At 49.0% G+C, this 25194-nt stretch overlaps 1 protein-coding gene and 1 long non-coding RNA gene across 4 annotated transcripts in view; both read right to left on the bottom strand.

Annotated features, from left to right (window-relative positions):
- The window catches only part of RAD18 (RAD18 E3 ubiquitin protein ligase), a 35670-nt gene extending 23484 nt beyond the window's left edge, over window positions 1-12186 (bottom strand). For 2 of the 3 annotated variants that reach the window (XM_042013153.1, XM_042013160.1), the window contains exons 1-6: window positions 12035-12186; window positions 11699-11780; window positions 8892-8953; window positions 7465-7535; window positions 2368-2717; window positions 392-491 (exon numbers count right to left, since the gene is read on the bottom strand). In XM_042013153.1, the coding sequence (XP_041869087.1) occupies window positions 392-491; window positions 2368-2717; window positions 7465-7535; window positions 8892-8953; window positions 11699-11780; window positions 12035-12094 (725 nt within the window). In that variant the 5' untranslated portion in view covers window positions 12095-12186. The remainder of the gene's footprint in view (window positions 1-391; window positions 492-2367; window positions 2718-7464; window positions 7536-8891; window positions 8954-11698; window positions 11781-12034) is intronic. The other variant, XM_042013171.1, reaches the window with a different exon arrangement.
- Window positions 12187-13652: 1466 nt separating this feature from the next.
- LOC121657436 lies at window positions 13653-25041 on the bottom strand. Its single transcript, XR_006013631.1, has 4 exons — window positions 24789-25041; window positions 18677-18760; window positions 15798-15923; window positions 13653-15681 (listed from the first exon to the last, which is right to left on the bottom strand). It is a non-coding gene; the product is annotated as an uncharacterized LOC121657436 (long non-coding RNA).
- Window positions 25042-25194: the final 153 nt, after the last annotated feature.

Raw genomic sequence — 25194 nt, 5'->3', positions numbered from 1 at the left:
AAATGTCTCTTGGCACACCTGAACCAAGGCAAGCAATTCATTCACCAAATGAAAAATGGGAACCAGTATTATCTGAAGGGAATTTTAATGCCAGGGAGAAGAAAGGTGACAAGAACAACGCACAGTCAAAGTTCTCCTCCCTGTGCTGAATTTGTTAAAGCATTGGCCACTGTTTTCTTGCCACTAAAAGCCAAAGAGCAATTGTGCTGGCAATCCACAGACTTTCTCAAGAGGGGACAATCCCCACTGTGATTTCGGAGTGCTCTACACAGCAGGGAAGCCAGAAACAAACACAAAGCACTACTATTACACCCCAGCAACAAACAGTTCTTAGTTCAGCAGTGCACAAACCAGCCACGTGCATTTGGAAGCTCTCAGAGCTGTTCCTTACCTTCGGAGGCTGTCCTTCTTCTCCTCTCTGGTCAAGCAGCTATCCAGATGTTTGTTTATATATTGCTCTAGGATAGCAACCTCACAAACAGGACATTCCACTGAAAGCAAGGGAGAAGGAATTTTCTAGTGTGGCTATAACAGCAAAGAGCAAATGTTTTCGTCTGAGAAACTAATTGTTGATTGAAAATGAAAATCCAAAACTCTAGATTTCTTGTTTTACAAGATCTCATGTGTCTGTCCAGAATCTTCCTTTTTAGCTCTTTCCAGAGCAACGAATTCCCTCTCTATGTGATATCAGACTGGTTCTCATCTTGCCTGCAGTCAGAGGGAATAGTATATCTAATAAAATCTAGACTAACACACACACACTACACAGTAACCTCGGGGCTAACAGAAACAGCAGCAGATTTCCCTGGTAATGCTTCCCACTTTTGCAGTATTTTACTCCTAAACAAAGGAGAAAACACTACAGCAGAAGCTTTATTCATGTTGACATTGTGCTCCCAATGTACGGCCCTCCCAGGACTGTCAATGCACAAGGTAACAGCCCCACAGGAACCCCACAATCCAGCCATGCTCCCCGCTCACTTCTGAGCACAGGTAACTGGATTCTGTGCTTGGCCTGAGGCTCACGAACACCACAGACATGGATACACACAGCTCAATTACTTTTGTACCATATTTTCAAGAAGCACCTATAAGCATTATCTGTAAAGACAGACTTAACATATTCCTCTTTAGCAGCCAGATTATGTCACAAACAAAAGGCTAATTTTGAATGAACAGGATGAGAGTCTGTATCCCTCTCTGTGTCAGCTTGAGGAAGCCAACTTTGATTTAAACAACAAAACAAAAAACAACCTCTGAAAAACACTGAGGTGTTGTGGGGATTGAGCAAGTTCTCTGCTCCACAATTCCCAACTCCCACTATGTCATATTCCAAAGGTTAAAACACCCCAAATGGTTGGGACAGTAACAAAACACACTAATCCTGAGCAGTCTGTGACTGAATTGGAAGTTACATTTGAGTTCTTAGAATAGGAATAAATAACACTAAAACCCCTCACTGCAGGCAAGCAGGTCAAAGTTTCAATTGCTCAAAAATAAATGAGCAGTAAAATTTCATTTGAGTTTCAAATTACCAACACAAGCAGGTCTGATGCATAAAGCCATGACAGGTTTCCCACAGCTCCTTTCCTGGCTGTGGTACCTCTCTGAGCAGGATTCACCCAGCTAATGAATACATATGAACTTCAGAGTGCCAGACAAATAAATCACGAAACAAAAGAACAGATAAATTTGAACTAATAAGAACCAGGGGTGTACTCCTACATGGTGTTTTATTTTAATTTAGGCTTTTGGCTGGGTCCATAGGATGGCTGCCAGCACGATAGAACTAAGAGGATTCTGCCATTTTATTGTGGTTGATGAGTATAAACTGGTACCATCGTGCTTCAAAATAAATTCACCTTAACTCTCTGGAATTACAAAAGAATGAAGCAGATGAATCTTCTGGAGAGTGTGTGAACAGAAATATTAACAGAGCTGCTGCCATGCTCATTTTGAGTTCAGGCTCACCCCTCAAATAACAAACATGCTATAAAATAACCTGCATCTGGTTACTCAAGGATGAAGGAGGAATTACTTCATTTTTACTGAGTCTGTTGCACAGCTATTGTTTTTTAGTGTTGTTACTCAAAGCAAAGGAATCCGTAAGCGCTGAATTCCATTCCATTCCCTGGCAGCAGCTCAAGCTTCCTCCTGAAGAACACGCTTGGAGCAGAGCTGTCCCACACAAGCAGCGATGTGAAGGGAGTCTGGGCCAGTTAAAGGGGAAGGAGCTGAACGTGCCAACACGGATCAGAACCACGTGGAGAAATGGGATGAGTGCCACGGACTGAGGGTCCTCTAATGTGTACAGCCACCCACACATGGGGGAGAGAGCAGGACATAACCAGCAATTAAACACCTCACCTTTCTTGTCTCCTTTTACCACAGATGTAGAAGGCTTTTCATGACTTTTGGTGCACCCAGGAATCTCTTGTGATCCCACTTTGCTGTCTTTACCACAAACCGCTGAAGAAGTGCTGTAAAGGTCATGGTGTTCCTCAGTTTTGAAACTCTTCTGATCAGTCCATGCCAGGCCACCTGCCTTTGTGGAGGTGCAGACTTTATCCTTTCTTAAGAAGCTGTCAATCCCTAGCACCTCTTTTGAATCTGGCTGAGGAACAGGACTCCTGTGGCTCTCGGCAGCTGGACACTGGCTGCAGGCTGGAGTGGATGGAATTAGGGGAGCATCCAGCACTAACTGGAACAGCTGTTGTCTAGAAGCACCCAGAAGAAAACACAGTTAGCACACTGGACAGTATTAAGGGTTTCTTGGAGAAAGCAGAATGAAAACAGATGGAGCTTTTCACCGATTCCTTCCTCCCTCTCCCCCCTGCTCACACGCAGCACCCAGGGATTGCCCAGCCCTCAGAACCTGGAGCAGAAGCCAGCCAAGCCTCCCATGCTCTGCAGAACCTAAGCACCATCTTCCTGATTCCAAACTAAATAAATTGCATTTTGCAGACACAGTGACATGCCTCTCAAACACCACCTGGAATGCAGTAGAAATCAAGGAGTTTTCTCCCTTACTTGAAGCTGACAGGAGACCCTTTTCAGGCCAAAGCACCTCAAACAACACCCAAACCCAGCTGTTACAGAGGCTCCTGGAGCAAGGACTCTGCAGCAGGCACTGCCACACTCCATGGCTCAGCCAGCACATGCTCTGTAATCAAATTCCATGGCTTTACACACTGCTGTGACACAGTTCACTGCAGCTGAGGTGACAAAGCCCAGGGAAAGCAGCACAGCTGCAGATCCTCAACTTGCAAAGGTTTTAACTGGAGAACACTTAATAACAGCTGAAATAATTTGGATTCCTGCTCCTTTAAAAGAAGAGGACTGTGAGCAATGTCCCTACAGAATGTGCACTACCATAGAGTGTTACAGCTCTCTCCTGAAGCCCCAAGGCCCAAGAGGACAGATTATCCAAGGAGAACCAAGCTCACTTCACATGAAGGGTGTTGTTTTTGTACAAAGGGAGCCAGAAGAGAGAAAACTGAACAGACTCTGATTCACATTCTGTAGTAGCAGCTGGCTCAATAAAATATGACCTGGTCTAAAACAGAGAGAAACTGGAAAAACAGTACAAAACTCCATCCTAACAATAATTTGATAGCAAACGTTGCTCTAATTACATCATTGATCTAAAATAATCCTAGGGAGCTTTTCCTCATATTAAAAAATAGAGGCATAGGAACAGACTTTCTGAAGGGATCTGATCTTGGCACAGAATTAATGGAAAGAACACTAGCAGAAGAACTTGAAAACTTGTTTGCCAACACCCACTTTTTTGGGTGGGAAAATACAGAAAATGCTAGTACTGCAGGCAAAAGAGGAAGGAGCAGTCCCATGCTGGCTTCTCCCAGAATGTGGTATTTTGGGCTCATGAGCAGCTGGGTGATGACATCTCATGGTCCCATGCCTCAGCCCCAGGGATGGAAGAGTCAGGGCATGGGGATGCTCCTTGCACAGCCCTGGGCCCTCCAACAGCACTTTGTCACCTGCCACCCCCTCCCTCAGCACCAGAGCTAATTACTCAAATTTCTCACTAATCACAGAAGTTCTGACAGTTGTTATTGGAGAGATTGGGACAAGCATGTCTAGAGCAGAAGACTCATCCATCACTCAGCGAGCCCAGAGGAAGCATGCAGTGATGGAGGGTCCAGCCTCTGCCATCACCAGCCTATCCAGCTCACCTGGGAGCTGATCCTACGGCAAACCTCAGTCGTCAGTCAGATTTTCAAAAAGCTCGGCATTTTGTGTACGGTCTCAACATTCCCTGTGATACTCTCATGAATTTAACAGACTGCTATGAGCTCTGAGAGGTCTGAGCTGACAGAATTTTACCTTCCTGGCACAAAGCAGTAACTGCAGCACAGCTGACAACACTCAGTTTATGAGCAGAGCAGCGTCCTTCCCTTTGAAGGCTGAGAGATGAATCAGCCAGGTGCCAGTGAGCCCAGGTCCACCAGAACAGCCAGTACCCAAACCCTCCTGCGAGACCCATCCTCCTCAGCTGCTGAGTGGGGTTACAGCAGGGAGTTAAAAACCATTTGTTTAACCAAAGACAGATGGTTTCTTAACATCCTCTCCTCCAGCACCCTCCCTCTACTGCAATAACAGCATAAGCAGCTCCCCACATTTTTTCCTTCCGATCTGTAATGCCCACAAAAACTAAGTGTCCTTCATCAGGATCCCGGTTCCTATTCTATGGTTCTTTTACTTCTCTTACTGAAGCAGCAATGAAGCAAAGTCGTTGGGAATTTAGGGCTTCCACATAAATAAATTCCAAGGAAGAGCTGGGAGCTGTGAATTTCCCTAGGAAGAACTCACACAGGACATTCCCAACTGCATTAAAGGCAATGTATCTCCTTGAAATTCCTCCTGCATTCCTGCTGGAGGTTCAATCAGTGTATCAGCAACGACAGCACCTGCTCTCTCAAGCACCCAGAGCTGATGTGTTTATTCCTCTGACTCACTACCTGTCGAGTAACCCTGATTAGGAAACAGATACAAACTTGACAGTAAAAACATTTTTCTTCCCTATGTATGAAGAAAAGCAAAGATTCTTTTCAGCAAGAGCTACTACTTTTCTACTTCTGCAAGTGTAACTCTAATTTCTATTGTTAAGTTTTCTAGCAAGGTGATGCACAAACTGACAAATTTTATCAAAATAATCTCTTTAGTAGAGGGCAATGAAACAAATTCTTTACACTTCACACAAAACTCTACACATTATTTTTGAAGATACTGGCCTCACTGCAACTGATAGAAGAACTCTTCATTAAGGACAGCTGGTGCAAATACTGCTCCTCATCTTTCTCTCCTGGCCTGGCCAGAGCCATGAATTCTGCCCCAGAGCACAGACAGGCAAGGGAACAGAAAACCACTCATGGGAATGCCCCGCAAGCTCCTGCCCCAATGGGGTCAGGGTGTGCCCCTCAGCAGGGCACTGCAAAGCCTGGTCAGAGCTGCTCCTCTCCCTTTCACACACAGTAAAACACCCATGGCCATAACAAAGCACAGGACACGTCCACTTTCACTGGGAGACAGGAGAGCCTACTCTCTGTACAGGGACGGAGCTGCATTCCCACACAGCACCCCTGAGCACATCCTGACAGCTCATCCTGCAAACACCTGACGCTGAGCAGAGTATAAATGGGATCAGCACTCGGCTCTGGTTGGAACGATTCCCATTCCCTGCATACGCTGACCTTGGAGCACAGCTTTCACTCTGCTAAGTGCCACCAACATTACCATTTCCTTCCCCTCCAGGCCTGACTTAAGAAATGGGTTTGCACTTTGTGAAATGTTGAGAAGATTTAAGGCCTAATTTTCATAAACATCAAACTACCCGAGGCTCAAAGTCAAGTTAGAACATACTTTGTCTTTCAAACATGCTGAGCTCTTCAACCCCTGGACTTTGGGTTTGGGGACAGCCAAGGGGAAACAAAGCAGATGGAGAAGGAGGGGGGAGACAGAAGATTTGTCCTGTACCAACATCACCAGGGCAGAATACAGCAATGGTGTTACAATTTAATGATACCCACCCCACATAATGCTCCCTGGACAAGCAGTGTCCCCTCAGCTCAGGGCATGTGCAGCCACAGGAGAGAGACCCAGCCCCTGGACACCACCCTGACCATTACCTGCATTCCCCTGAGGAGTCTGTCCCATTACAGCAGCCAGCAGGGAGCCTTTCCCACCCAGACCTGGAGCACACCCTGCACTGGTTCCCTCCACCCGGGCCAGACTGGGCTCCACAATCCTACTGATCTAACTCTACATGAGAAATTGATTGAACTCCAAGTCACAAAAGGAAAGGTTATTGAACTACTCTCACTGGTAAGATTTATACTGATCCATTAAAGCAGTCCAAAAAAATTAACATTTAAGATTCAATATCATAAATGGACACAAGTCAGCACTACTTGTTCCCTACAAAATTAGGCATTAACAAAAAAATAGTAATCCATTTATCACTAGGAAGTACCAAAATTCAAGCTGAAACAATGGAACTGTAGGATTTAAATTACTCAAATAAATCAACTGAATCTAGTAGAGGTCATATAGAAGATTACATCTATCTACATTCTATGATCTTCATCAGAGAAAAATTCTCTCATGAAACAAAGCCATCAACTGAACTATGCTTCTTGTCACTTACAAAGCCAAGAGTCTCATTGACTTCCAGCTCCAAGTTAATTTCAGAGAAAAAGATGAAATTGCATTTGTCTCCTATAGAGACAGGAATACCCACAGAATTCCCAGCAAATCACTGAGTTGCTTCTCATCAAAAGAAAACAAATAATACAAGGAGCTTCATGTATCTACTGTGGTGAGAGTTCACCAAGTCATATTTATTCCTGTCTTTTAAAAGGATGTGAAGCTCAAAAATGAATTAAAAACAAACAGAAAAGCAGCTAAGAAATCGAGTTGCAAACACAGCACTCTGTCACTTTCCTTACTCAAGAAAACTCATATTTTTAGTCTCTCAATACCTATGTTTTTCCCAGCCAAGGACTTCACCAAGAGAAGTCTCTTGCAAGTTGACTATTATCACTGGACAAAATCCTTCTATTCAGAATTTCCCCTGCACACATAGGAAGGATCTTCGAAGAAAATCTTTATTACCATTATTTCCCCCACAGAATCCTGACATATCTGTTGACTTCCCACACACGGGCAGAGACTGTAACTTCCAGAGCAGCTAACCAGAAGCAGAACCAAAATAAGCTTCTAAAACCTCCACATCACTCTAGTGGACAGTAACCTTCAGCTAGAACACTGCAGGATTTTTCCAAAGTGAAAACATTCATCTTTGACAATGCTTCTGTGACACCACAATATTTTTGCTCAGTTCTCACACTGCTCCTCTCCATGGACTGAGCCTGGTCCCCCCCCCACAGTCACACCTTTCCAGCTGCCAAAACAGAGGCAATAGTCATAAAACCACATAAATACCTTGCAGAATTAAAGCTCTTCACTAGATCATCTAAAATCCGGTTGTTTTTCAGGTCAGATTCTGAGACTGCCTATTAAAAAAAGAAAGAAAAAGCAAAAACAAACCTAAACAAACATTCTAATGCAGTGAAAACAGCAAGTGCCCAGAAAATGTTCAAGTGATCAATAACTTACTTCTTGGCTCAATGCCTCAACTACCCCCACTGAAGTGCTACAGAAATTAAGATGCTTAAAGGGTAAACACTTTTCCCCAAAAAATATCTCATATTAAAATAACTGCCTGAGAACTTAAGTCTGGGATATTAAGGGTAATAGATAAAAACAAAGCATAAAGCTAAAGCAACAAAGCCCAGTGTGCCCAGGCTCCAACAATGGTTTATTGTAGCACAGGTCTACCAAACCAAGGATCTTCTGAAGGGGGTAAGAACCTTAAGCATCAAAGCATGAAAACTGATGAAGGGAAATGTTAATCTTCTGATTATGGAATGAAAATGTGAATTATGAGATGACTTTATGCATTCAATTCATTCTTTTTAAACAATTTCTGATTTTTATCTCACTGCAACTCTGTTCTTCTTTTTAACAAAGTTTTTTTTTAGTTTCTCATACCAGTACCTCTAAGCTTTAAACAGGTGGTAGTAAAATGTACTCTATTGTAGTCTCCACTCGTGTGATGTTTAAAAACTGGCAAAGATACAAATAAGTACATTTTCTAGTCTTGAAAAGTCTCATCTGTTTCATGCTTTAGAACACAGACCAAAATTACTTCTATTTTGCCAATATTCCTGAAGCGCCACTCAGTTTTTAGGCACTGTTTCTGAGGTTAATAAAGCCCGAACAGCTTAAGGTGAAAAGTTAAAGCCTAGAAAAAATTGTGTTCTGTGTTCTTTAATCAAAAAAAAGGCTTTAAGTGAGATCCTAATAACAACCCACCTGCAGAGCAGCCACAGCCTGCCTCCAGTGCTCTGCACATTCAGCCTCCTGTTCCCAGGGCAGAGCAGAGGGCTCCCCTCCCCAAAAGCCACGCAGCACAGCCACCTTTAGCACTAGGAGGTGTGTGGTCAACTGCAGACACTCTTTGAGACGAAATGAGGCCTCTCACACATGGAAAAGTAAGTGCTTATGTTTCAGCACTGCTGGTTTAAAAGATGGAGTATTTTAACCAATTAATGTTCAGTGGTTTGTGACAGATTGTATACACAGCCCCAAGCCAAAGCCCAGGCCTGATGCTCCATCCACTTCTGCATGCACTGACATTGGAGCACCTCTGAAACACGAGAATTCCAGATGCAAGAGCACCCCACTTTGCCCCGTGATCAGAATTATTTGGCATAGTCCAAAGGAAAAAGCTCCTGAGATTTGCCAGAAAAATTAAAAAAAAAAAAAGGGGGAGGGAAAATACCAAACCAAAAAAACCCCACACTTACCACACAGCATGTTGGACACTGTGTTTTGTAGGATAAAAACTTGCGGATGCAAAGGGAGCAATCTGGAAAAAGGAAACACATAATTTTGAAGCAGACATTCTTCCAAATGCAGTTCCACATCCTTGCTTGTGTATTGCCTTATTGTACAATATGTGCAAGATATTCCACAATACACAAATATTGAAAATATACCATTTTTCCATGGAATTGAGGTTATCATTGTTGCAAAAAAAAAAAAAAAACCTGTGTTCTATATCAACATGTTTCAACATCAAATATCAGCTCTGTCTAAAGCTGATGTTTGGGTCCTTTTATTTCCCAGTGCACGACAAGAAAAGCTTCATCAGCCACCACCACTGCAGCAGTGTTTGCACTGCTCACTCCCTCACCATGTTGGGTTTTTGACATGACTAATGTTGGATCACTTTCATCTTCCTGTACAACCCCAGACAAACTCACAATCCCTTCTTTTTCCCAGGCTCTTCAGCCCCTTTCCAAAACAATACCAACTTGGTGAAAGAAGAGGCTAAAAAGGAGGGAGACTGCACTGAAATGCTGGGAGACAGCTTAATGTCATCCAATCATCACAGGATGCCTCAACAGACTCGGTGCTGAAACACACCATAAGCTTCATATTGTCACAGTAAACTTCTGCATTCGTTACACTTTGTCAACTTATCTGTGAGCTTTCACAGTCACTTAAGGATTTTAAAAGTCTCATCATTCTCCAGGAAAAGACATTCCCTCACTAGATCATTATGGGTCAGAGCCTCAGCACTGAACACACTCAGCAGCAGCTCCCAAAACAGATCCATATTTCATGGACCCTCTGGGAATGCATCTGAAAAGCAGCAGAAGCATTAATTAATCCCAGAATGGTTTGGGAAGGACCTTAAAGTTCATTTCATTCCACCTCCTGCCATGGACAGGGACACCTTCCACTAGACCAGGTTGCTCCAAGCCCTGTCCAACCTGGTGTTATGCACCGATTAACACTTAAAACTGCAAATCCATCTAAATGCTCAAAAATTACTACATACATAGCAAGAAGTAATACAGGGTGAGAAACCCATACAGAAAAGAAACAAACTTTAACTGTATGAGTACAAATGAAGTGGGAGATCCAGGCTGCCAGCATCTGACAGCCCCTGTCAATGGGCCAGGCCCATGTGTGCAACGATTGCAGCCACAGCTCCCTCAGGGAGAACAAACCACACAAGCTCTCAGCATTTATGCCTGGGCTCCCCTGCCCACCTTTCAGCTATGCTGGCCTGAGGACCAAATTCATCCTCTCAGACTCAATGTCACTCTGCTCATATTAGAGAAGACATTCACCTTCAGATGCTTTTATTGTGTGAAAAAAATACCAACAGCACATCTGGTTCTGTCACTGATGACACAGTCCAAACCACTGTGACAGTTAATACCTACTGTCACATGAGCTACTGAATCCTCCCAGGCACCCAAGGAGGAGCAGAGGAGGAATTTTATGTGGCTACAGGTGAAAACAGATTACAGAGATGCTCAGAAGCCCTGAAATAGATCACTAAGAAAATGAGAATCAGCAAAAAGTTTTGCAAGTAGATGTATTTCATTGTCATCCATTCAAATTACTCATTAAAGGCAAAGGGCTTTTGGCTCCAGTTGTCCAACCTCAGTCATCTGAAATTACAGAGACAAAAGAAAGGAAAATACTTCAAGAAATCTTGATCTACTGTAAAAACCTTGGACCTTCTGCAGTTTGCAGAGGAAAGTAAATGTGTAATCTATTAAAAAAAAAAAATAAGGTAGACAGATTCTTTTCAAAGTTAAGGGCCTCTGAACCCCACTGTGCCCCAGGCAGGCTGTACTACCAGCAAGTGTAGAGAATTTCCAGTTTTGTGGCTCCCCACACTGGTTTCAATGGCGACAGCTTTGCCAAGCTAAACTAAACTTAATTGCCAAGCTACAATGTCCCCCTTCACAGAAGGAACTGCTACAGTTTCTGAAGCAAACAACTATAAGCATTTATTTTAACGTGAAAAAAGGCAACGAACTTCCTCCCTAATCTGGCTTCAGCAAACTGCTTGGGGCCAGGTTCCAGCAGATATCGCCCAGGGCAGACAGAACAGCATGGAAAATTTGAGCTCATTAATGCTCTCCACATAGAGCTTTGCATTTGTACCACCCTCAAGATGGTAAGAAAGATATTTAAATGAAGAATGCCAGATGCCACATGTTTGTATTGCAGCAGGAACTACAAAAGGGAAGGCTCTGGCTGCTTCCATCTCACAAAGCTCCTCCCAGCTTCCGTCGCCAAGAGAATCACAGAATCCTAGAATGGTTTAGGTGGGAAGGGACCTTAAGGCCCATCCAGTGCCACCCCCTGCCACGAGCAGGGACACCTTCCACTGTCCCAGGGTGCTCCAAGCCCTGTCCAACATGGCTTTGGACACTTTCAAGGATGGGGCAGCCACAGCTTCTCTGGGCAACCTGTGCCAAGGCCTTACCACCCTGACAGGGAACAATTTCTTCTGCATCTCTAATCTAACCCTGTCCTCTGTCAGTGGGAAGCCATTCCCCCTTGTGCTGGTACTCCAGGCCCTTGTGAATAGTCTCTCTCCATCTTTCCTGCAGGCTCCCATCAGGCACTGGAAGGCCACAATTAGGTCACCCTCCAAAACCTTCTCTTCGCCACGCTGGACAATTCCAAGTCGCCCGGCCTTTCCTCTCAGTTCACACTCGGGAAGCTCATCCACTTCAGCGGGACGGGGCAAGTCCCGCAAGAGCAACCAATGTCCTCGCAGCCCTCCCGCCGCGGCACTCACAGTTGTGCGAGCACTGCGGGATGATCACGGCGATGCTGAAGTAGTCGAAGCAAATCCCACAGCGCAGCAGCTCATCCACGGCCTGCAACGAGAGCGGGATCAGCCACGGGCACGGCGCCCGGGCGGCACGGGCAGGGGGTGCCCCGGCAGCGGGGCTCGCTGCGCCGAGGGGCCGCTCCAGGGCGGCGGCCGCGCGGGGCGAGGGCGGATGCAGCGGCGGTGCCGGCAGCGGCTGCGAACGCCGCCCGCGCTCCAGGGGCGGCGGGGCCGCTCACGGGCCACCCCGGGGACCCCCGCCCACCCTCCCGGTCTCCGGCCCCGCCGCGCCGCACGCACCTTCAGCGGGGCCAGGCCGGGCGGCCAGGGCGGCTCGAGCAGCGGCAGCGCCAGGGCCATGTCCCGGCCCCACAACCCCAAGGCCCCACAGCCCCGCTCCGAGCGGGCGGCGGGCCCGGATCCCGCGCGCTCAGCGCCGCGCGCGCCTCCACCCGCGCTTCCGGCGGCGCTTCCGGGAGCGGCCGGGAACGGGGCCGGGAACGGGGATGGGGCCGGGCAGCGGGGCTGGGAACGGGCAGCGGGGCTGGGAACGGGCAGCGGGGCTGGGGCTAGGGCCGGGAACGGGCAGCGGGGCCGGGGCGCGGGGTTAGGGAGCGGGCTGGGGCCGCGCCGCCTACCCGGGCCCCGCCGCGCCTCGCGCCCAGCCCCGGCGCTCGTTCCCGGCCCGTGTGCGGTGACCCCGCTGTTCCCCGCTCCCTCCCGGCAGAGCTGCGGGCCCGCGGACAGCCCTGGCCCCTGGAAAAGAGCCGCAGCACCGCCATCCGCCCGCTCTCGACACAGACCGCTGCGGGACCTCTTCAGAGGGCGGGGTTGTGTCACAGCTGCAAAGCGTTCCGCGTTCACTTCCTAATGAAGTCTTATTAAACACCTGCTCGGGCAGTTCCAGAATCCTGTGACTGAATATTATTAGGGCAGGCGCCAGAGCAGCGTGCGGCTCCCTCCCGTGGGGCAACTCCGACCGCTGTTCTCCGTGGATGCCACAGGATTTACAGCTGCTGCCATCGCTGGTTTACTCAGCTGCCGAACGAGATGTGTCTGAGCGATCCCATAAGATGGACATGGGTGTCCTCGTCTGTATCTTCCAGATGACATTAATTTAAAACCCATCTAAGACGTGTCGGTGCGATTTGGAAACACACTGACCCGCCTCCCTCCCTCTGCAGTTACCTGCGCTCTGCCCAGATGTGTGTCTGCTCTTTGCTGTGGGAACCTCCTTCCCACAGCCCTGCCGGGTTGCCATGGCAATGGGCAGCATCCACATCACCTCTGCCCCGGGCATAGCCGGGACTGCCTCTCTGAATTCCACAGAGGGGACAGCAAAACCCAGGCTTAAAATACACGGCCTGATGGCTGAAACCCGCAAAAACGGCAGGTAGTGACCACAGCTGAGTGCTCCCCGTGGGCTGTCGGGAGGTTTAATAATTGCCACGGAGTTTGAGGGAAATGAACGTATTGCCCAAGTCACGTAGGATAAAACTGCAAAGCGAACTGCGGTATCTGGGTGCAGCTGTGACTGCAGAGGGCAGGCGCTGCCCAGCCCTGTGTCCGGGCGCTGCCCCGGCCCTGTGTCCGGGCGCTGCCCCGGCCCTGTGTGCGGGCGCCGGCCCCGCCCTGTGTCCGGGCGCTGCCCCGGCCCTGTGTCCGGACGCTGCCCAGCCCTGTGTCCGGGTGCTGCCCCAGCCCTGTGTCCGGGCGCTGCCCGCCGCGCTCCGGGCTCACTGACCACGAGCGATCCCGGTCCCCTGGCGGGTCCCTGGGCACGCTTCACACTGTTAACAATATTCCTGTTGATTTAACTAGCTGCAGCAGAGGTTTTTACACACACACACAAAAAATATATTTCACCACTTTTTATAATACTCTACAGAACAGTACTACGTCTCTTTGCTTACTTCATCTCACAGCTGTGTTTTAAGCCCTTCACTTTTGCAGCTGTTGGTGACTCAAACATGCTGTTACCCGAAAATTGTGTGCATGTGTGCCTGATTTTTCCTATGAGGTTTTTGTAGCAGTGCAATTTACATGCTCTTGCTCCTGATCTGAGCTAGTGTGAATTTTGAAACAAGCCAAACTCCCTCAACTGACACTCATACATATCTATATAAAAGGTACTCCATGACCCACATGATGGAGAAGGTCAGAAGAAATCATCACAATAATCTCTGCTGGCCTTGGGCACGATGAATCTCTGAATTTACATATTTGAATGGATCTGATTACTGCCTGCCCCTTGCCAAAAGTGCTGGAATTTACAGTTAAGTGCCTGTTCTTTTCACCTTAAGGAATCAATTTCTGCTTTCTCTGTGAGCTGCGACCTAATTAATGTATCAAACTCTAGCAATTTTCTGTTCTTTTCCTTCCCTCGTACACATGGCAAATCTTGGTTCACACATTCTGACAAGAGCTCATTGGGTGGGAATTAATTCACCCACTGAGGAATGGGCCCAGAGGGTTCATGAGTTCATTTCTGCAGCAACACGTTTATTTTTTGTTTAAGTCATCTGATGAAGAGCGAAGGGCAGTGAATTTGCAGCCAAGCACCATCCACATAGACCACTGCTGAATGAAACACAATTTAAACTATTTCCACAGTAAAAGCACCATGAAAAGGAACCCTGGAAAATCTGTGCTTTCACCCGAATCCTGCATGCTGCAGAAGCTGGAGAGCATCCACCTCGTTAGGCTGCATGGCAGGATGATCCCTTTAACCCACGGTGCATAGCCCGCTGATCTGTGAGCACTTTCCCGTTGGGATGCAGTGCTGTGGGCTGTCCCACCACGGCCGAGCCGCTGGGAAGCCCCGGCAGCCCTCGGGCCGTTCCGCCCTGCCCAAGAGCTTGGCCGGCAAAGCGCTCCCACCTGCCCGGCTGGAGCCCGCTCGAGCACATCCCCGGGAGCAGAGTGGCCCCGTAGAGCCCTGCCAAGTGAGGACAGTTCTCCTCCATAGGAATGCTTCCTGCTGTTTTATTGGCACTGTGGGCTTTGCTGTAGCAGGAATAAACTGGTTTATCTTGCTGAACGACGAAGTTACAACTTGTTATTATACACAGAACACCAAAACAGAGAACATATCTCCTCCTCCCAAGCCCCTGAAATACTCATTTAAATTAAAATACCAGGAGGTCCCAACTGCATTTTCATAAACTTGTTGCCCTATTCTGTTAGCAGAGAAATGTACGGAAAGCTTAGTAGGAGGTGGAGCAGCCTGACACAAAGCAAATCTCCAAAAGCTACTGGTTTTCACTTGTGTTGTTGAGACAAAATATTTAAGTGGAGTTTTACATAATTCCCAGCTGGTTGTGCACAACTCAATAATGTAAAGAGTATTTGTTCCCCCGTGGTGCTCAGCACCTCATGCAGAACTGTTGTTTTCCTCCATGCCCTGACACAAACAGCTCATCCTCAGCTGCCCTTAGTACATGGATCTCAAAACTAAAAGCTAAGACTCCACCAAGGTCTGCCCTGTATGTCTGAGTCACTGGACATTCTTCATTGTAGATGTACAAACACACCACAGAAACAAGCCTCTGGGACACCAGCATGTGGATTGGATGAAAAATCAGAACAACATACTGTACTTCAAAAGAAAATATCAAACCCCAAACCAGAGAACATTTTGAGTTAATTGTTTCTAAGTATTTTCAGAGATTCCTTAATGTTTAAAGCAGTGGAAAGTTTCTCATCATATCATTCCCAACTGGAAAGGAGAAGAACCTGAAACCACAGGTAAGATTGTTCAGAAATATTTAACAGTGACCTTTCTCTGCCCTCGTGTTAAAGTTGGCGACCATTTATTGATTTTTATAGGACTAAATTTAGTCTGATGTTGAGACTTTTGGAACAAAAAGATCCCACATTGTCATGGTTTAACCCCAGTCAGCACCCAAGCTCCACGCAGCCGCTCGCTTGTTCCCCCACCAGTGGGACTGAGAAGAGAATCAGAAGAGCAAAAGTGAGAAAACACATGGGTTCAGATAAAGACAGTTTAATAGATGAAGCAAAAGCCACACACACCAGCAAAGCAAAGGAATTCATTCCCTACCTTCCATGGGCAGTCAGGTGTTCAGCTATTTCCAGGGCAGCGGGGCTCCATCACATGCAGCAGATAATTGGGAAGACAAACTCCAATGACCCTCCACCTTGTGTACTGAGCATGATGTCCTATGGTCTGGAATATCCTTTGGGTCAGTTGGGATCACCTGTCCTGGCTGTTTCCCCTCCCAACCTCCCAGCACTCCCAGCTTTCTTGCCAGCGTGGCAGTACGAGGAGCAGTAAAGGCCTTGGTTCTGTGTGAGCCCTGCTCAGCAAGAGCAAAAACATCTCTATTTATAATCACTGTGTTCAGCACAAATCCCAAACACAGCCCCACACCAGCCACTGGGAAGAAAATTAACTCTACCCCAGCCAAAACCAGCGCAACCAGGTGCAGGCCTGGGGCAGCCAGAGGATGTCCTGGAGTGAGGCATCAGGGCACCTGCGAGGGGCTGTGGGGTCAGCCCTGCAGGATCTGCTGGTTTTCTGCACTGCCATATTCAAAGAAAACAGACTGCAGAGGCGGATTCGGAGGTGCTGGTTTTTCTTCCCTGTCATTAGTTTTTGGCTAAAAGCCTCTGTTTCAGCAATGGTCCCACCACCCCTCTGTCGTTTCCTTGGCGAGCCAAGCACAGCAGCCTCCTGTGCAGCCAGCGATGCTAAGAGCCTCAGTCGCAGCCTTGCAAGCACAAAAGACCACAGGACATGCTAACAACCTTTCATTAGTCAAAATGTTCACAGCCTATGTGCTGAAGCGAATTTATCACCCTAGCAGAGGTTGTGCTGGCAGGAACCTCACACCCAACGTTTGCTGCTTTGGCTGTGCCACAGCTCCACAAGTATCTGGTCATTTCACACAGAAATTACTTGAAAGCACAGATGAAATCTTTTTCTTTTTTGTTTGTTTTGGTTTGGTTTTTTGTTTTATAGTCTACTGCAATGATTTTAGGCCAACATAAACCAGTGAAAAGCATCTTACAGTTTTACAGAGCAGCATGGAAACTTTCATGAAAATGCTGTGAGAGTTAGCAGCTGAAGGAGCCAGAAATAATATTTAAACTTTTTCCTGGAGTGCTTTAAGATGGACACCATGAGTAAAATCACTCTGGGTATTTCAAGTAAACCAATGGTGATTGAGTTGGGCTTGACCAGGGGGCAGGATGAAATGACAGCGGCTGCTGGACAGGCAGCCTGGGAAGAGGAGGCAGCAGATGAACTGGCACAGCTCTGACCTGGGACAGCAACGCAGTGTCAAAGAATGAGCCAGCAGTGAATTGGCCTTTGCTGGTTTTGGCCTTCTGCCACAGCAACACTTGCTGACGTTTCAGAGACATTGTTTTGCATATGCAGATACCTCCCATTTGGACACTGATGCTGATGCAATAAATGTTATAAAAATCATGAGTAATCTCACTAGCTCCAAACTACTCCAGTATAAAAACTCCCACACCGACAGTCCACACACACTTAGACACAGTGGTAGGCCTGTAATACCTTCCATTTCCTTTGACTGTCTCCCAACAGTGTATTCCACTGCCAGCTTTGTACCTTAGAGTCGCTCTTTGGCTGTTTGGTTCTTGGGTAAATCAGGTGAAATCCAAAGGCAAGAGACTCAGTATGTTAACAGAAGTGTTTCTTAGTTGACATTCCAGCTCTCCTGCACAGATTTAGCCTTTTTCAGTTGAAGGACTTGGGAGCAGAGTTTGGATACAAGCTGTTCCCAGTCCCTTGTGCCATATGGCTGCTGATTTGCCACCAAAATGCCCATCACTGGGACTTCACACCTTTGCTAAAACTTGTATGGGTTGTTCTGCTGCTGTTTTTATCACTTTGTTGCTGCCTTCCCCTGTTCCTAAACATTAAGCAGTTCTCAGCCTTTGCAATGCAAGAGTAGCACACCTCCCTCCACTCCATCCCTATGCCAGGGTAAGGCATTCCCCAAACATGCCCCTGCTCCAATGAAGGTTCATTTATTCTCCCTCTTAATTACTGGGAAGTGCAAGAGAGTCTGGAGAGCTCCCCAGGGGGCTCTGGCCCCCTCAAGCACTTCCCAATTCCGGTTTAGTTAAGAACACAACTTTCAACAACAAGGTTTCCATGCTTTGCCGTGGATTATGAACTTGTGCCCCTGGACTTTCTGCCCAGAGGTGCCTGAGGTCAGGGATCCATCCTGCCTCCCACCAGCCCTATCCCTGCTCATTAGTACTCTCCAGCAGTCCCCAGCACTTCCAGCACTGTCTTGCCAAGATGCTAATGAGTCCCAGGAGCCACTGGAGATGTATTTCCCTGGATCATGGGGCCGCAGCAGAGTCTCTGGCTGCTCCTTGTGCCACTGTGCGTCACCTACAGCTCAGCTCACTCTGCATTTCACTGGTGAACTGCTGCTCATCAACTAAGCGAGGGTAAAACAGTCAGAACACGAGAACTATGAAGAGACAATTTCAGCTCCTGCTCAGCTTAGCCTGTTTATGCCTGGATTTATGTGCCAGAGTGAGACCAAACAGAGGGAGGAGGAGCCATTTGTCACCAGAACACCTGCAGAAAAAGCAGCTCCAGCCCATCCATGGTGCTGCAGCCTGCTATAGTAGTGCACAGACCACTGCTGATGAGTCTGGGGTGAGATGTGTGTTGGGATTGATGCCAGTGGTGAAAAACAAAACCCCTTGAGTGTTGGCAGCTGAAACACCAGGTAATTACTTAATTGACTCCATGATTTCCACCTTGGAGCAGCAGCCTGCAGCACTCAGGCTAAAAGCAGAAGCCCATTAGTAATTCTGGCAGCAGTTAATGTCCCAGACCATGGAAAGCAGAAACCCAGAGCATGTCCTGGTGCAGTGTTTGGAAGCTGAGAGACATCCTGCATCCATCCATCTGCCAGGAGCGCTCACCTCTGCAGGACCCAGCAGCTCCTCCAGCTCTGTCCAGAGGCACAGACACAGAGTGTCCAGAACTGAAACATCCATGCAGGGAAACTAGAACAAAAAAGAAGACATATCAAGAAAAATTCAGCACAGAAGTGAGTTAGCCCCATTCCCCGCTGGGTGGTACCGGGCAGACTGGCAGCCGCAGGACTCCTGCTGGGACGTGGGGAGGTTGGAGGCTTAGGGTGGGCAGGGGGCACCAGACCCACCCAAGGTTTCAACTGGAATCAAGAGGCAAACAAGTGAGCAAAGTTATAAAGATGCTGCAGAGCAGCACTGCCAGAGTGGGAAAGTTCTGTGGGAATAAAACCACATCTGGGGGCTGCTTTGGCTGTCAGGTCTGTAAAACATTTCCTTGCACTTCCCCTCAGGCAGACCAGCCCTCAGCAACACATTCTCACACCAAAGGGATGCAGATCTTGGGATCTGTCACTGCCATGAGCCCTGTCGTGGGGAAGGCACCAGCACCCCAGTGTCAGGCAGGGTGGTCTGGAGGGCACAGCAACATCACCAGAGGCTGCCACACTGGGCACACCCACAGCCCAGCACTCAGCTAATTCAGCTGTCAGCACTGTACATCAATAACCTCAGCTTTAAACACAGGTAACTGTCCAGTGAAGCTGACTTTGGCAGGAATAAATCCGCCCTGGCACCAGCTGGGCCAGGGACAATGTGTTTGGGCTCTGCTGCTGTCAGCTCACGGCAGCAGTGCAGCGGGGCCAGGATCAGCTGGGTCCAAAGCCATGAGCAAACAGCGCAAGGGAAGGGGTGGCTGAACACGAGGCTTGTCCCCAAAAGCCCTATGAACAATGTATAACTTCTTACAGGAAACAATCATTTATATAATTCCCATGGACTTCAGTTGCCACACCAGGGAGGAGGGAAAGCATTAGTCATGCACTAGCAGATGTTTTGACTTACGTAAGACTTAATTTTTTTCTTTCTTTCTTTTAAGAAAAAGGCTGCATCTCACCCTAGAGACTTCCTGAGAGCCTCGTCACCCTCGGCCACTGCCACAGCCCCACAAGCCCAGCGCTGCCCTGCCCTGTGGCACGGCTCTGCCAGCTTCAGCACTTGCCCAGTCATTGTAAATACATTATTTTTATAAAGGCTGTCTTGAAGGGGGTGTAAAAAATGGATGCAACAACAGTTAGAGACAGAAATTCAACACAAGTTTCATTGGTGTTCAGCAGCAGCAGGTAGGGCGTGGGTAAGGCTGCCAAGGACAGTTATTTCTTGTCAGCTGAGACACATAAAGGAGGGAAACAAGCTCGTTAGCTTTGAGTGGGATAGGAAGGTGTGGGCTGGTGACCAGCACTGGTGACAGCCCTTCCCTGGGGGAGTGTCACAGGGAGAACAGGGCTCTCACCAGGCTGCAGAACCCCACCCAGGCTCATCACCGCCTCACTGCAGGAGCTCCCTGGAAGAGCAGCCAAAGGATCTGCACCAGCTCCCAGCCAAGCTCACACTCATCGAAATCTCTGAGTGCCCCAGACAGCTGGGTATCTTAATTTAAAAATTTATCTTTGTTAGATAGAACTGGACACGTTTGCATGTCCAGAGATGAGTCTCACGCTGGTGGGGCTTGGGTGGAATTAGGAGCTGTCAGAGGGTGCCTGGCCTTTGGATGCTGTCAGGAGGGTGTTATTAGATTTAAAGTCTGGGATAAGCTTTGCTCCAAAGCTGAAGTTTCATTTCCAACACACAAACCTCCACTGATTTTGCAGCATCAAGGATTCCAAGCCCAAGTCTCTGGAAGGTTCCTGGGGAGGGAAGAGGCATCTCTGTGGAACAGAGCAAGGCTGGTATACCTGTAATGTTTATGCTGATCTGATGCACGAGTAGTTAAAATCCAGCAAATTACACTTTTATCTCATGGAACACAAACCAAAATGCTTCAACAGCTGCTGCCCTCCACCCCACAAGCAAGGAAAGTGATCCCAAAGGGCATCAGGAATGTGGTGCTGTTTTCCAGCTGAGCTGTGATCATAAAAAGGTTTCCAACTGCTCCACAGTATTTACAGAAGATGGATTGTAGGTTACGGGCGGGTTCAGTCAGGACGGAGACGGAGAGATCCCTATAGGCAGGTCTTGGGACACAGTCGGTTTAATGTAAAAGGGCGTGGGTATTGGGGCACTGCTCAGAGCTGCCAGACTCAGCTCTGAGCAGGCCCAAGAGAGCAAGAGAGTAAACGGGTGAGAGAGAGAGTGTAAGAGCAAGAGTGGAAGTGAGAGCAAGAGTGGAAGAAGTAGTAAGGAATGTCTGAAGTCCTGGTTACAATACAATAAATCATCTTCTGTACTGAATATTCTAATTGTCACTAACCAATCTAATACAAGATACAAATCCTATAGCATTTACATACAGCCTATAAGAGTTCTTATATTACCATAGAGTGTTACATCTTAACTTCTGAAAACTACTCTTTGGACCCCTTCTGCTGAGCTAGTAGGGTCTGCTCTGACCCTTGGACCTGCTTGCAAGCAGAGGGTATTGTTCCATCAAGAGGGGATTACCTTCAGTTGGCCATACCATTGTTTTCCAGTTGTTCAGTAACTAAGACTTGGTATTTCAAAAGTGGCTTTCATTTCGATGTTGCCTGTAGTTTTCATATTCCCAAAATCTTTTGTCAGGCAATCATATTTATAAGGCTTTCCTATTTCATCTTCCCCAACAATGGATAACACTGCAGTCTCTCAGGGCTGCTAAAATCTGCTTTCCAATGTTTCCACAGTGAGGCTGGAGGTGTATATTAAGGGGAAACAAAAAAGTTATCAAAAGTTGGGGAAATACTCTTATTTTCATCCTGTGCCTGCAGCCGGCTCAGGCTCGGGATACAGCACAACCTCCCCAAGGGAGTGGCTCACTCAGCCCTGGCTGCTCCAGGTGCTGCTTAAGCCCAGAGGTGGGCAGGGGGGTGGGGAGAGCCGGGGCACCAGGAACACTCCAGGCACCCACCACGTCAGCACTGGTCAGCCAAGGGAAGGGCTTCACTCCAGGGAGATGGGGACACTGCTCTGGCTTGTGCTGGAGCAGGGAGGGAAACATTCAAAGAAAAATATTAACTCTGAAACCAAATTGCACCAAAACCCAGCACATCCCACAGCAGCACTGGCTGGTGCCAGTACTGTCCCTCCCACAGCTGATGAGCTATCACTGGCCAGGGGAACTGACAACTGAAAAACACTTTGCCAGTTTCAAGAATCAATCTCATCTGGCAAGTCTTTTCTCCTCTCCACAGGAATTGAAACATATGCTCACAGGGAATGTCTCCAAACACACGCACACCCACGTGAGAAAATCTCTGCCACATCCCTGGGGCTGTGGTCACTCCTGCTGCCCTGCCCCGGGGGACTGAGCTGTTGGGCAGCCCCAGACACTGAGGGTGCCAAAGGCAGAGGGGATCAGGCAGGAAAAACGGCACTAAATGGCCCAGCATGGGCATAGTCCAGCCAGAAGCAATGAGGGTGCAATTAATGTACAGCCTTAGCAATTAATATACACCCTCAGCAACAAAGCCAATGCAATAGAGAATCTCTCAAATGTTCACAAGACCAGGGAGCTCCATGAAAGTCAGAGCTACTGCCCAAAGGGACCAACCTGCAGCCATATCTGAGCTGAAACAACAGCAGGGGCTGCCAAAACCCTCTGAACTGAGATGCCTGGGGTGAGCCGCTGGCCCCAGCTCTCACTGGGAAGGAATGCTCCTCTCTGCACCCTGGGCTCCATGCTGGCTCCCCAGCGTGGCCCACGGCTGTGCACAGATGCCATTCCCAGGCAGAGCCATTCCCAGGGCAGTCGGACTCAGAGGATGCAGGAGGGACGGGGCTGCCACGCACAGTCCCTGCCGTGAGCTCACAGCAAGCTCTGGGCACCCACAGCACAGTGCTCTGTTTTAGTTTTAAACATGGATGGAAAACCTTTACCTCATTTGCTAAAAGCACTTTAATGTCTTTGCACAGAAAAAAACCCACTAAAATGTATCAGTAATTTGGATTATTTGATTCAGTCAGCACGACTGAGAGCACTTGCTTCACTTTGAGTCCAGGTTCAAAGCACTAATCACTAAGTTCTGCATCATTTCCTTTACATTTCATTTCTGTGTCATTTTTTCATTCATTAGTGATGAGTGTGACAGGTGCCAGAGTGCCCTTAGGTGCCCCTTGGAGCCCACAGAGTGAGTGGCTCTTGGATCCAGCCAAGTACTGAACTGCTGGACCCATCCAAGTTAAAGGCACGTCACCCACAGAGCATTCCTTGGTGGTCAACTACTCCAGAGATGACTGGAGGAAGCTGAGAGTTCGTTTCAGCACCTCAGAGGGTTCTAGGGTTGAATGAGGTCCTGGTGAGGCAGAAGCAAGGCCTGGCACTGCCACACTCCGGCACTGTCCTGCTCCAGCCCTGGCAGCATCAGGCCAGGAGTGCTCCCAGAGCTAAAAGCAGGTTCTGTGCTATTTCTCCTCACCAGTGGAGAGCAGGGCTGGCTGGGACAGCATCTGCCACCCAGCCCTCATCCTGCCATGTGCCATCTCACAGCGGTGTGGTTCATCCAGGGCGACGTTGGCGCTGCAGGAGGAAACACCATTTATCCAGAAGAAGAAAACCAGAGTCACCAAGAAGGAATTGTTGGGAGCTGCTGCTTCCCCAGTCACCCTTGTCTAGAGCCCAGGCAGGCCCTGCTGTGGCCCTCAAGCACTGCCACATGCTCCCTGCAGCACCATGGCTGCTCCTGCTCAGCCAGAGCCGGCCCCGGCCCCGCTCCGCAGCGGCGCTCTCAGCAAATTCTCCGTGCAGACAATCCCACCGCAGAGCTGCCCTGCTGTGATGAGCACATTTCACCCTGTGACAGGCTGCACTTTGGACATACACAACACAGCTTTGCCAGGAGTCTCTTATTCACCCAGTTGCTCAGAGAGGTAGACACAGAGTCATGATTTTACCTCCTTGTCTTTTTTTATCACCTGGTTCATGTCCAGTCCTGTGGTATCTTCCAGCAAGGGGCATCAGCAAGACCCACCACGCACCCACCTCAGACACCACCATCACTTCCAAGCTCCTGGAGCCCCTGGGAGAGCCTCTGCTCAGAGGGGCCAGCCAGGTTCCTGCAGCCCCTGCTCCGTGCCCTGCACCCCACAGCAGAACCCCAAATGGGGACAGAGCAACTCAGCGCACCCTGACCGGGCCCAGCACCCAGGTCTGCTTCTAGGGCACTGCAGGCACCTGCCAGCCACAAGTTCCTTGAGCCCCAAAGGCCCCTGTGCTCCGGTGGGCTGGGCAAGGAGCAGAGCAGCTGCCCAGTAGCGCTCCGATGCAGCAGACGAGGACGTGCTTACACACACTCACCAGTTAAAAGGCATTTTTAACTTTAGAAGGAAATCAACACGTGTGTCAGTGCGCAGCAGTGTGGAAAGGTAATTTAAATGCAAATACTGCATTCGGCCCATAGAAATTAATAAACACATTCAACTTATTGTTCACAGAGTTAATGATTATTACACCTCAGCCGGGTAACTGGACCCTCTGGAGAGAAACAGAAAAGGTATTAATTTCAGTTCAATCAGTCAGTGAGAGCCTGCACAGCACCTTCCCCCGGAGCCCGGCCCCGAGCGGGGGCAGCGGCCGGGGAGGGTCGGGAAGGGGAAGGGGAAGGGGAAGGGGAAGGGGAAGGGGAAGGGGAAGGGGAAGGGTCCCCCCTCCCCGCGCGGGTCGCTCGGCCCGGCCGGGCGCGGGGCGCTGCTGCCCCCTGCTGGCGGCGGGCGGACACCGCGAGGACCCTCCGGACACCCTCCGCACACCCTCCGCACATCCTCCGGACATCCTCCGCACACCCTCCGGACACCCTCCGCACATCCTCCGGACACCCTCCGGACACCCTCCGGACACCCTCCGCACACCCTCCGCACATCCTCCGGACACCCTCCGCACACCCTCCGCACACCCTCCGCACATCCTCCGGACACCCTCCGGACACCCTCCGCACACCCTCCGCACACCCTCCGGACACCCTCCGCACACCCTCCGGACACCGGGCCCGCCCGCCGCGGGACGAGACGGGCACCGAGCACACCCGGTGCACACCTTGCACACAGCCCGGAGAGGCCTCATGAGTGTCGCACACAGCTGGCACCCTCAAGGGCCTGGCCAGGGCCCTGCTCCTCCACACGCATCCGCTGCCCAGGGACCTGCTGGAGCCACCCCCGCGCTTTCCTCCGGGGCGGTGCCCAGGATGCTCCCGCGGTGGGCACCGGGCCGTGTCAGAACCGGACCCTGCTGCTCTCGGTGCTGAGGAGAGGGTGGTGACCGGTACAGGGCAGGCCTGGCAGTCCAGAACTCATCCTATCCTATCCTATCCTCTCCTCTCCTCTCCTCTATCCTATCCTATCCTATCCTCTATCCTATCCTCCCCTATCCTCTCCTATCCTATCCTCTCCTCTATCCTATCCTATCCTATCCTATCCTATCCTATCCTATCCTATCCTATCCT

This window comes from Corvus kubaryi, unplaced genomic scaffold, assembly GCF_017639235.1.
Source record: "Corvus kubaryi isolate FWS band 111438036 unplaced genomic scaffold, C.kubaryi_AGA036_p1.0 136, whole genome shotgun sequence".
NCBI classification, from domain to species: domain Eukaryota; kingdom Metazoa; phylum Chordata; class Aves; order Passeriformes; family Corvidae; genus Corvus; species Corvus kubaryi.
Note: the sequence above shows the minus strand (reverse complement) of the source record. Positions and strands in the feature narration are given on the sequence as shown.